This window comes from Amblyraja radiata, chromosome 2 (genome assembly GCF_010909765.2).
Source record: "Amblyraja radiata isolate CabotCenter1 chromosome 2, sAmbRad1.1.pri, whole genome shotgun sequence".
In the NCBI taxonomy this organism is placed as follows: domain Eukaryota; kingdom Metazoa; phylum Chordata; class Chondrichthyes; order Rajiformes; family Rajidae; genus Amblyraja; species Amblyraja radiata.
The window spans coordinates 142326737-142339824 of NC_045957.1; the positions used below are offsets into that span (position 1 = coordinate 142326737).

The window sequence follows — 13088 nt, forward strand, 5'->3', positions numbered from 1 at the left end:
TTAATGGCACTTACTGTTGGATTTGACTGAAAGTTTTTCAAAGTAATGTTGGCAGGTGCTTACCAAACAGTGCAGTGCAAGGATATATTTGAAAGCAAACATTTACACAGGAGACTATTTCACTGCTTCAGGCAGAATATACAAACCATGTGGAAACGGATCCAGTCATTGTGATCGTAAGGAAAGGTGCCCGAAAACTCCTGTGTCAGTTGACAGCCATCGATGTGTCTGTGTAGAGCCTTCAGTGACGTCACTACTTCATGCTGTGAATGAGGAATGAGACAGAAATTTTAATAAACAGTCACAACATGCACCTACAAATAATCCAATGCAAGGTGATGCAGGTTAACTGAGCCATGATCATTATCAACATTTATCAGCATCAGACAAGGACTCTATTCCTTGGAGTGCAGGAGGATGACGGGTGATTTTATAGAGGTATATAATGTCATGAGAGGAATAGATCGGGCAGACACACAGATTCTCTTGCCCAGAGTAGGGGAATCGAGAACCAGAGGACATAGGTTTAAGGTGAGGGGGGAAAGAGTTAATAGGATAACTTTTAATAGGGATAACTTTTTTCACACAAAGGGTGGTAGGTGTATGGAATGAGCTGCCAGAGGAGGTAGTTGAGGCAGCTACTATCGAAACATTTAGACAGGTGCATGGATAGGACGTGTTTAGAGGGATATGGGCCAAACGCTGGTAGGTGGGACTAGTGTAGATGGAACATGTTGGCCAGTGTAGGCAAGGTGGGCCAAAAGGCCCATTTCCACACTGTATCACTCTATGACTCTATTTCCCTGTCTGAAGAACCCTGTACACAAGCTTCTCAGCAAGAGAGCCAAATACATGTGATACCTCCTGTGTCATCCATGTGATTAAAAGCCAGGATTAAGTTGAAATTCACACTGAACAGTGCGACATTATTTAAATATTAACAGTGCTTTAATTTCATTTTAACATTTAAATCACAATACATTTTCTATGCATGGTTATATTTTCCAAAAAGCGATACACTTTTCTGTCTCGTAACTCAAACTGAAATTTATTAAGTGTAGATCGTTTACTTCACTAGCTAACCAATGTAGTGCTTTATTATCAGAAGCTCCACCAACTACACTGTTCATATTATTGCAACCCAACTTGTGTTGGCAATCCATGCTGCTACACAGCAGAAGCAACAAGCTGTAGTGTGATATATGTGCTTTTCAATAAATACTGTTGTACCATGTTCGTGAGTATGGCTGGGTCATTCGACATTAAGTACACTGACTGCTATATCAGCTAGAAAGTGGTGTGACAACGATGAACTCGGAATACTGGACCTAATATTAAATATAGGAGTGGGGGCAAGAGGGCAACATATAAAAACGGACTCAGAGGATGAAGAAGTAGCCCCTCAACAAACTGGATACATTGAGCAACTGAATACTGTGCTCTATTAGAAACATAGAAAATAGGTGCAGGAGTAGGCCATTCGGCCCTTCGAGCCTGCACCTCCATTCAATATAATCATGGCTGATTATCCAACTCAGTATCCTGTACCTGCCTTCTCTCCATACCCCCTGATCCCTTTAGCCACAAGGGCCACATCTAACTCCCTCTTAAATATAGCCAATGAACTGGCCTCAACTACCTTCTGTGGCAGAGATTTCCAGAGAATGGCAGAGAATTGTTCTATGTTGGAAAGCGTTGCTCTTGGCAACTGTATGTATTTACTGTAAGTATTTACTGTATGTATTTGCTGTATTTACTGTATGTCATGTTGTTGCTTGCGAGCGGAGCACCAAGGCAAATTCCTTGTATGTGAACATACTTGGCCAATAAACTTATTAATTAATTCATTCATTCAGATAGAGCATGTGCTCAATTAAGCGATCATCGTCATACTTGGCCAATAAACTTATTCATTCAATCATCATGTTCGGCACAGGCGTTGTGTGCTGAAGGACTTCTTCCTGTGCTGTACTGTTCTATCTTCTATAGTGCTGGTCGTGGCTTCATGTTTGGCCCAAAGTTCTGGGCAAAAGGGGGAAATGCTGTACTTTTCTAACTTCATCTAGAAAAATGCACAAGGAAGCATTTGTCTGGAGAAAACAATGCCGGAGCGAAGGAAACTGGAGGAATTTACAGACCTCGGAATGCTATGGGATTCTTTCATGGGACGTGGCAAGGCCAGCACCTAGTACCCATTGCTAATTTCCCTTGCACTGAGTGGCATGCTAGGTCATTTTAAGAGGTGTAAAGAATCTTGATAATTGAACTCTCTTTCCCGCACAGAGTAAAAGGTGTGAGGTTGAACTGGCACACTCAAGGTGGTGGTGAATTTCATCATCTATTTTCAATTTTATTCAGCTGCATCCCTTCATGAATGGAATGTATGTTTTTCAGGATTTCGTCATGAACCTTTGTCGTGGAGACATCACTGCACAAAAAAGCACATTTCTATCAGGACCGTTGATTTAAAGATGTTATGCATTAAAATGTATTCTCGTGTGTACTGAGATTTTTTTTTTTTTAATTGCACCTTTCCAAAGGCTCACACCCTTTCTGTTTGTGGTATTGTGGTAACCAACTACTATCAGATCATCTCAGTAAGGGAAGCAGGGCAAGGGTGATCCAGAGTCAAGAGTTGAAGTCTCATCTGCACCTTTGGGGTCAAGGAAAGAGCGTTCACGTCACGACCCTGTTTCCACCAATCTTTCCACCACCACGCACATGAAGTACAAGACAGACACCATTGTGTGCAGATGCCGACAAGTGTGTTCAGCTCTGGCTGAACAACCTCTGATATTGTGTGTGGACTCAATAAGAAGAAGGATCTGCACCTTTGAATATTTGGCAATTTGTTGATGATACTGGAATGCTCGTCACATGGTGAAGTGAGACGAGGATCACGCTGATCAAACGAGAGTGGCTGAGTTGATGCTATATCTTATTCTTAAAAGCAAAATACACTCCATGAGGGTGGTTTTCCTCTTCCAGTTTACCTTTAGTGGTGTCCCCATCGCCTTGTTCATTGTAGACAAAAAAAGCTGGAGTAACTCAGCGGGTCAGTCAGCATGTTGTTTAAGAAGGAACTGCAGAAGCTGGAAAATTGAAGGTACACAAAAATGCTGGAGAAACTCAGCGGGTGCAGCAGCATCTATGGAGCGAAGGAAATAGGCAACGTTTTGGGCCGAAACCCTTCTTCAGACAGGTCACCTATTCCTTTTCTCCTAAGATGCTGTCTGACCCGCTGAGTTACTCCAGCTTTTTGAGTCTATCTTCAGTTTAAACCAGCATCTGCAGTTCCTTCCTACACACCTTGTTGATTGAGGTGGTCATCTACAGTCTGTCATGTTTCAGTTGGTACGGCTAAGTCAATGGCTTACCATCTGAATTCACAAGCGACGGTAACATCGCAATGTTCATACGGAGGGAGTGGATTTCACCTGTGCCTATGTATTTTTTTAACATGGGAAAAGCCACTGCACACCAGTTACCACACTGCTCAAGGTCATGATCGAGAAGCAAGTAGGTCTAGTATGACTGGATACCAGACTCTGTGGTATAGAAAGTAAAGGGGCTGTCCCACGGGTGACCTAAATGGCGGGTTTAGGAAAGTTTGAAAAAATGTCATGTTGAAGACCTCCTTCGACCATGTAGAAGACCTCCTTCGACCTCCTTTGACTATGTTGAAGACCAGCTTCAACGAGCTACGACTAGCTATGACTAACTTCGGGAGAATTGGACACCGAATAGTGGAGAGTGAAGACGACCTCCTTCGACCTCTCTTCGACTATGAAGAAGACTCTACGACTATCTTCGACTACCTTCGACTACCTTCGATTATCTTCGACTACCCTCGATTACCTACGACTAACATGCCGACCTACTACGACCTACTACGACTAAACCTACGAGTAAAAAATGTATCGATTTTTTCCATGGCGACCTTTTTTTACTCGCGGGCATTTTTCAACATGTTGAAAAATATGCGGCGACCTAGCTGAGGCCTCGAGTACACGGGGACCACTCTCGAGCATGAAGGAGAGTTACAAAGACCTCCTACGACCTCGTGTTGACCATGCTGCGAGTATGAGTCGAGGGCAAGCTCGCAAGAACTCGCGGATTAGGTCGCCCAAGTGGGACAGCCCCTTAACTTTCATACACACTTGGATCCATGCATGCATATCTGTCAACGTACACACCCATGCATGCAGACACGCTGCACTCTGGAGCAAAGTCCCAGTCCATTGCTTACGTCTCTCTCCCCCTCCTTCAACTCACCCTCCACTTGATCCCACTTTGCACTCTCTTCACTGGCACACTGATTTACCTGAACAAGTGGATCTCTTTCGGGTCTGAACGTCGATTCTCGTTCCACTAAAACCAAGACTGAATTGATGGAATTTGGCACGGCAATCTGTGGACAATTAGAGACAGAGTCACATATATTATTAGAAGTGAGAAACATTTCAATCCAAAGGTGGATGGTATCACATTGTTTAGTTTGTTCAACCTAAACGTCACATAACTTAATGTTCCTTGCTTCACCTGCAGATTGAAGGTGGAAATCTAATGCAGGGAAAAACAAAGCGTTATACTGCCATCTCTTGCTTAAAACATTGAGTTATTAGCAACATCTCTTCTTCTCAAATTGACTTACCAAGTGCCATGGTCCTTGGACATATCTGAATTATTTCCCTGGAATCCTGGTTAATCGACCAAGAGAACCAGTGAATCATTGAAAAGTATAGCATGGAAACAAGCCCTTCGGTCCACCGAGTCCACACAAACCATCGATCTCCCGTGTGTACCTTTATCATCCCCTCCCCCACACACTCGAGGGCAATTTACAGTGGTCAATGACACTACAACCGCCTTGAATGGTAGGATTCACCACAAAACTAGTGCCACTGGTTGTAAAGCACTCTTGAATTACTTAAAGTTGGGAAAGATGTCAGTTCTCATTAGAACATACAGAATTCCCAAATATTGGAGAAAAGAGAAACCGGCAAGATGAAATGTCTGCAATTCTACTGCACAGTCCAGATATTCAGGTTTTTCACGGTCTTACTAATTACAGATGGGAAAGTCCATTGTCCCAGCTTTAAACACAGAGAATTGGAAATTAACATGCTCCCTCCCCCATGTTTATGTCCAGACTCAATGAAGCTTTCCTGGTGGTCAATGTAAATGCGGTTGGGCAGAGCAAAGGGGGTATTTTCATTCCTTACAACATCAATGGGCAACCCAAAGGTTGTTACTGAGGCTTCAGTCTATGTGTAAGTCTGGTGTGCAAGTGTGCTAATATTTCATCACACTCCCCATTAAATGTGTTGCTAGGTGTCCAATCCATTCCAATGAAGGGAAAGCAGAAATCCCAGATAATCTAAGTTGCTTTCAATCACGCTGCAGCATAGAAACACTGCTCCCATTTCAATGTTGGAGAGAGGGGAGATTAAGTCTAGTTTAATTTAGAGATACAGCATGGAAACAGGCCCTTCGGCCCACAGAGTCCGCACTGACCAGCGATCCTCGCACATTAACACTATCCTACACGCACTAGGGACAATTTTACACATACACCAAGCCAATAAACCTACATACCTGTGTGTCTTTGCATTGTGGGAAGAAACCAAAGATCTCTGAGAAAATCAATGGGGTCACGGGGAGAACGTACAAACTCCGTACAGCAGCACCCATAGTCGGGATCGAACCCGGGTCTCTGGCGCTGTAAGGCAGTAGCTCTACTGCCACCATGGCCGCCCTGAATCCGGGTTTTCCCCAATTTATGTTATCTAGGTGCCTTTGATCTAATGTTACAATTACTCACAAAGGTATTTAGGCTGTAAAGATCAACCTCATTGATACAGTGCATTCCTTTTTGCAAATCGTTACCAGAATGTAATTCAACATCCGCATAAATTCTTTCAATGTTTTCAACCGAAAGCCTTATCATAACCATTACTGCACATTTATTGGAGAGCAATAAAATGCTCCAACAATTGTTATCTAAAAACAAATAGGATTGCCAAAGAAAACAATAACTTCCTGATTTTCTAATATGTAAAAAAAGATATATTGAACATAACAGATCCTTCTGCAGTTGTACAGGGCCCTGGTGAGACCACATCTGGAGTATTGTGTGCAGTTTTAGTCTCCTAATTTGAGGAAGGACATCCTTGCTCTTGAAGCAGTGCAGTGTAGGTTCACGAGATTGATCCCTGGGATGGCGGGACTGTCATATGAAGAAAGATTGAAAAGACTGGGCTTGTATTCACTTGAATTTAGAAGGATGAGAGGAGATCTTATAGCGACATATAAAGTTATTAAATGACTGAACAAGCTAGATGCAGGAGAAGTGGTCCCAATGTTGGGGGAATCCAGAACCAGGGGCCACAGTCTCAGAATAAAGGGGAGGCCATTTAAAACTGAGATGAGGAAAAAAAATTCACCCAGAGAGTTATGAATTTGTGCAATTCTCTGCCACAGAAGGCGGTGGAGGCCTATCACTGGATGAATTTAAAAGAGAGTTAGATAGAGCTCTAGGGGCTAGTGGAATCAATGGACATGGGAGAAGGCAGGCATGGGTTACTAATTGTGGATGATCAGCCATGATCACAATGAAGGTGGCGGTGTTGGTTCGAAATGCACCTATTTTCAATGTTTCTATGTTTCTATGACAGGGTTGGAGAGATATGGACCAAACGCAGGCAGGTGGGCAGTTGGCCGGTGTGGGCAAAATGGGCCGAATGGCCTGTTTCCACACTGCATCACTCTATGACTATGGTGAAGTGAGGGTGGGGGAAGGTTGCTTCTGATTTACTATACCATACAAAAATACAACCAAGAAACTGCAGATGATGGAATCTGGAGCAAATCTTGGCTTTGTAGGTTTAATTGGCCTTTGTAGGTTACCTCTTGTGTACAAGAATTAGATGAGCAAGTGCAATAACATAGAACTAATGTGAATGGTGATGCACAAATTTCCTCTACCATCTCACAACCCCCCGATCACTCTGCTCCTTACTCCTCCTTTGTACGCGCATCTCCCATTCCCGCGTCCCATGCATTTCCTGTTTATTTCCATCCCGTTACTCCCTCCCTCCGGTTTTACATTTCACCATCTATTTGCAAAGTTTCACTCCTTTTGTCCCCTTTTCACATCTAGTCCTATTCACTTACTCCACCCGATTGCCAGTCCAGCTTCCCCCTCACCTGTAGCCACCCATTACGCCGCAACCGTTCTTTTCCAGCTTTCTCCCTCCAGACTCCAATAATCCGAAGAATGGTCTGTCCATTCCCATCAGAGATGCTGCCTGATCTGCTGAGTTCCTCCAGCATTTTGTGTTTTGCAACATGGAATCAAAGCTGGCCCTTGTCAGTACTACACAAATCCGCCATTAGAGGGAGCCCCAGTTCCCAGTTTCCGATGAAGGCTGCCCAAACAGAACATGAGGTGTTCTTCAGCTGGTGTGTGTCAACAGTGGAAGCCAAGGACACAAAGGTTGGTGCGGGGTGGGGAAGGGGAGCTCCAAATGCAGCAACCAAAGTCGGAAGAGGTGAACTTGGACCTCTGTCTCATAGAGTTATAGTCATAGAGTGATACAGTGTGGAAACAGGCCCTTCGGCCCGACTTGCCCACACCCGCCAACAATGTCCCAGCTACCCTAGTCCCACTTGCCTGCGCTTGGTCCATATCCCTCCAAACCTGTCCTATCCATGTACCTGTCTAACAGTTTCTCAAACGATGGGATAGTCCCAGCCTCAACTACCTCCTCTGGCAGCTTGTTCCATAAACCCACCACCCTTTGTGTGAAATAGTTCAAGAGAGTTTATTGTCATGTATCCCAGATAGGACAATGAAATTCTTGCTTTGCTTTAGCACACCAGAACATAGTCGGCACAAATACAGAACAGATCAGTGTGTCCATATACCATTGTATAAATATATACACACATGAATAAATAAACTGATAAAGTGCAAATAAACAGATAATGGGTTATTAATGTTGCAGGTCTTACCTTCCACTACCTGCAACCTCCGGCAACCACCTGCAACCTCCGGCAACCACCTTCAACTAGCATCGCAACCGGCTTCGACTAAAAAATTACCGAATTTTAAAACGGCAACCTATTTTTAGTTGCGGCCTGTTTTTAATTTTTTTAAATAATCGGCAGAACATAGAAGAAGCGGAGGTGGGGTGCAAAGTCTCCAGTGGTTTCCGTTCAGGTTTCCTAAGTGGGACAGGGGCATAACTGTGAAAATACGCGTAAGTGTTGATGAGGGTTTGCAGGCTATTTAATAACCATCTTATCCAATAGCATCTTATCCAATGCAGAAGAGCCTGAGGTCGTGACAGGACAATAAGGAGGGGGCTCAACTGAAAATAATTTGTGGAAACTTTATTTTGCTGAACAAGAGGTTAATGTGTAGAGCAAGCTTGGTTGCAAGACAGTGGTGAAAGGAAGCAAGCGTAAATGAATCTGCCTTAAATTCTGAGGCACATTGTTAGACAATATCAAAGGCTGTGGCTTTTTCTCCACAGCATTTCCAATGACTGACCCTGACTACTGCCCCCCCTTTGTAATTCCTACTGCTCATTAGCTCTTCAACCATGTTTTACATTATGGGCTTCGCCCTTCCGTAGTCATCTGTTGCCGGTCCTGCTTTGTTCTGGCCTTTTCTTACCTCCAGTTCCCTCCCCTCTACATTCAGTCTGAAGAAGGGTCCCAACCCGAAACATCACCCATCTTTATTCTCCAGAGATGCTGCCTGACCTGCAGAGTTACTTCAGCACTTTCTATCTATCTATCTATCTATCTATCTATCTATCTATCTATCTATCTATCTATCTATCTATCTATCTATCTATCTATCTATCTATCTATCTATCTATCTATCTATCTATCTATCTATCTATCTATCTATCTATCTATCTATCTATCTATCTATCTATCTATCTATCTATCTATCTATCTATCTATCTACTAATAACTACACCAGTTGAGGGGTATAGATCTCACCCATTCCTCTTGGGTCCAAATATTTATCCAGTTAATTCTCTATTTCCCTGATGTATCACATTATTTTACTCAAAACCTCAGCTCTAAACACGGAACTTAAATCCCATCAGTTACAAGCACATACTGTGGTTGCCATGGGCCTGTTCATTGATGGCTGTCTACAATTCCCATCTATTGCTGACACGTCATTCCCTTGTCACCATCTCTGTCTAACCCTGTTTTCAATCGGTGTCTCATATCATCAATTCCCATAGTTAATTTTGAGCTAATTTAATGTATTCATTGATCTCCCACCACCCTCTGCACTGAATTCCCACTGAAAACTCAACTTCACAAACAGAAACAAACATTGATTAAAATATTCTAGAGGTCCAGCAGTATCTGTGGAGAGTGATACAGAGTTGATGGTTTAGGTCAAGGATTTCTCATCAGGGCAGTGAAAAGTTAGTAATCAAGCACACACACAGTTGCTGAGAAGGGGAGGGGTGGAGGTTGGGCAAAGACCAAGCTAGATATAGGGCGGCATACTGGCGCAGGGGTAGAGTTGCTGCCTTACAGCGCCGGAGACCCAGGTTCAATCCTGACTACGGGTGCTGTACGGAAGTTTGTCCGTTCTCCCTGTGACCGGGTGGGTTTTCTCCAGGTACTCCAGTTTCCACCCATTCTCCAAAGACGTACAGGTTTGTAGGTTGATTGGCTTGGTATAATTGTAAAATTGTCCCTAGCGTGTGTAGATTAGCGTTCGTGTACGGGGTGATCGCTGGTCGGAGAGAACTTGGTGGGCTGAAAGGCTTGTTTCCACACTGCATCTCTAAACTAAACTAAACCAAGAAAGGCTGAATGACATCAGTGGTAGTGGTCCAGACTAACAGGGAGTGTGGTGAGATTCAAGATTCAAGATTCAAGAGATTCAAGAGAGTTTATTGTCATGTGTCCCTGATAGGACAATGACATTCTTGCTTTGCATCAGCACAACAGAACATCATAAGCATTGACTACAAAACAGATCAGTGTGTCCATATACCATTATATAAATATGAGGCTTGTAAATCACAACTTGTAATATAAATAGAAGGACAACCACAGGAGAGAAGATAGAAATATTATGCAAAAATTGTAAAACACAAAATACGGCAGTATTTTGGGGGGGAAAAATACAATACAATACAATACAATTCAATTTATTGTCATTTGGACCCCGTGAGGTCCAAACGAAATGCCGTTTCTGCAGCCATACATTACAACAAATAGACCCAAGACACAACATATTTTACATAAACATCCATCACATTGCTGTGATGGAAGGCCAAAAAAACTTCTCTCTCCACTGCACTCTCCCCCTCGATGTCAGAGTCAAAGTCAAAGCCCCCGGCGGGCGATGGCGAATTGTCCCGTGGCCATTAAACCACGCCGGGTAATGCAAGTTCGCGCACCGGGTCTTGGTGTTAGAGCCCCCGGTGCGCGCTCGCAGAGTCCCGCCGCCATTCCAAGCCGCGCGGGGCGGTGCTGTAAGGCGCCGCTCCAGGCGCTCTTCAACCCCGCAACTCGGGTGGGAGAAGTTGCCGTTGCGGAAGCCCCGAAAAGCGGTCACCCAGCAGGGACCCGCGGGCTCCCGCTGCCGATGATTTTTGTTCTGCAGATCCAAATAAAAAGCATTGTTAACAATAAACATAAAGTCACTTCCTGCTCTTGTTAGTTTGACACTAACATCTCACCTGGAGTGCAGTAAAAGCTTTGAAGAGGGTGGGTGCGGGTGGACATCTGCGAGCATCTACTAATATGGTCAGTCCAAGTTCCCGCACATCCTTCCTGCAACAAACAGACTACATGATTAAGAGGTTAAACTAACCATATATTCATAACTTCATAAAGTTAATAGCAAACAGATTTGAGTATAGGAGCAGGGAGGTTCTACTGCAGTTGTACAGGGCCTTAGTGAAACCACACCTGGAGTATTGCATACAGTTTCGGTCTCCTAATCTGAGGAAAGACATTCTTGCCATAGAGGGAGTATAGAGAAGGTTCACCAGACTGATTCCTGGGATGTCAGGACTTTCATATGAAGAAAGACTGGATAGACTCGGCTTGTACTCGCTGGAATTTAGAAGATTGAGGGGGGATCTTATAGAAACTTACAAAATTCTTAAGGGGTTGGACAGGCTAGATGCAGGAAGATTGTTCCCATGCTGGGGATCCAGAACAAGGGGTCACAGTTTAAGGATAAGGGGGAAATCATTTAAGACCGAGATGATAAAATTGAATAACATAGTAGACGATGGGCCGAATGGCCTTAATTTTGCTCCTATCTCTTATGATCTTATAATCACTTATGATTTCAGATTTCCACCTACACTTTTATTTTGCTCGTCCCCGCAAGTGTATATTTCAAGATGTTTCTGAGACTCGTGGTTTGTCCACTTTATTTTTGAACCATCCCAGTGACATCCCAGATACAAAGTTGGAGCAATGCACAGTCAAGTAACCTTTAGTCATTTCAACTGCATCTCCTCAGACAGTGTTTATGTTGATTGATATCTGGATAATTTACAGGCAATTACGGAAGACCATTTTAATCACCTTCATGTATAAGAAGGAACTGCAGTTAGAAACATAGAAACATAGAGAATAGGTGCAGGAAGAGGCCATTCAGCCCTTTGAGCCAGCACCGCCTTTCATTGTGATCATGGCTGATCATCCCCAATCAATAACCCGTGCCTGCTTTCTCCCATATCCCTTGATTCCACTAGGCCCTAGAGCTCTATCTAACTCTCTCTTAAATCCATCCAGTTGCTGGTTGAAATCAAAGATAGACACAAAAAGCAAGAGTAACACAACGGGACAGGCAGCATCTCTGGAGAGAAGGAATGGGTGCCTGTCGGGTCAAGACCCTTCTTCAGACTCTCTCAGAAGGGTCTGGACCTGAAACGTCACCCATTCCTTCTCTCCAGAGATGCTGCCTGTCCCGCTGAGTTGCTCCAGCTTTTTGTGTTAATCACCTTCATTTTATTATTTCCTTATTGGTTGTTATCGGGTGTGGTAGAAATGTCCTTTTGAGTTTCGATCCAAAAAATCCAACACTCTCACCCCCACCCCATCCCTGCCCAACCTGCTGTTCCTCCAGCAGATTAAATGTGTAAGAAGGAACAGCAGATGCTGGTTTAAACCAAAGATAGCCACTAAAAAGCTGGAGTAACTCAGCAGGACAGGCAGCATCACTGGAGAGAAGGAATGGCTGATATTTCAGATCGGGACCCAGACTTCAGTCTGAAGAAGGGTCTCGACCCGAAACGTCACCCATTCCTTCTCTCCAGAGATTCTGCCTGTCCCACTGAGTTACTCCAGCTTTTTGTGTCTATCCTCTAACAGATTGTTTGTTGCATTTTCCAACACCTACGATCCCCTCAGTCTACACCTTAAATGGTTGTAAAGCAACGTGAATCTGTAAGCTAAAGACAGCGATGAGAAGACACAAAGATCCTGACAAAATGCTTGCACTTCATAGATCTCAGCAAGGTTATTGTTGCATTTCAGTTTAGGCATGGGATGACTAATAAAACCAGAGCCAAAGGCAAAACATTCATAAAGGAAGAACTTTGTTGTTTATTCTCTGTTTGGCATAAAGGTCAGTACGATGATGACATCACTTGGAAACTAAAGTAAGGTTGCAGTTGAACCTCCCACAGGATTTCAGTCAAGCTGAACAATATTTTGATATATGGGGTTTTGATTCAGGATCATAATTTACTAAAGCAACAAAGGCCATGAGATTGATTGAAATCACCATGTTGCACCCTCATACTCAGTCCAGCAACCTTGTCATTCATCTATCAAAAGCTGTATAATTCAATTCAGTTCTCATTGCATTGTGGAATCATATATTGTGATTTTATTGATTCCCCCATAAGGCTTTATTTTATACAGCCTGAAGGTGCCAAAATATACGGGAAGGGGGGAACGGTGTGTAAGAAATGAATTTAATGGCCATGCTGGCAAAATATATCAAGTAAGCTTAAAGTCCTTGGTAATCAAGTGATTCTCAATTAAGGGTTGTTGGCAGGTCCTGGCAAAGA

General features: G+C 43.5%; 1 protein-coding gene across 4 annotated transcripts in view; it reads right to left on the reverse strand.

Moving 5' to 3' along the window:
- plekhg4b (pleckstrin homology and RhoGEF domain containing G4B) overlaps nt 1-13088 on the reverse strand; it is a 250110-nt gene that overhangs the window by 85793 nt on the left and 151229 nt on the right. For all 4 annotated transcript variants that reach the window (XM_033016504.1, XM_033016498.1, XM_033016509.1 and 1 more), the window contains 3 exons: nt 10734-10827; nt 4325-4411; nt 147-263 (listed from right to left, as the gene is read on the reverse strand). In XM_033016504.1, the coding sequence (XP_032872395.1) occupies nt 147-263; nt 4325-4411; nt 10734-10827 (298 nt within the window). The remainder of the gene's footprint in view (nt 1-146; nt 264-4324; nt 4412-10733; nt 10828-13088) is intronic.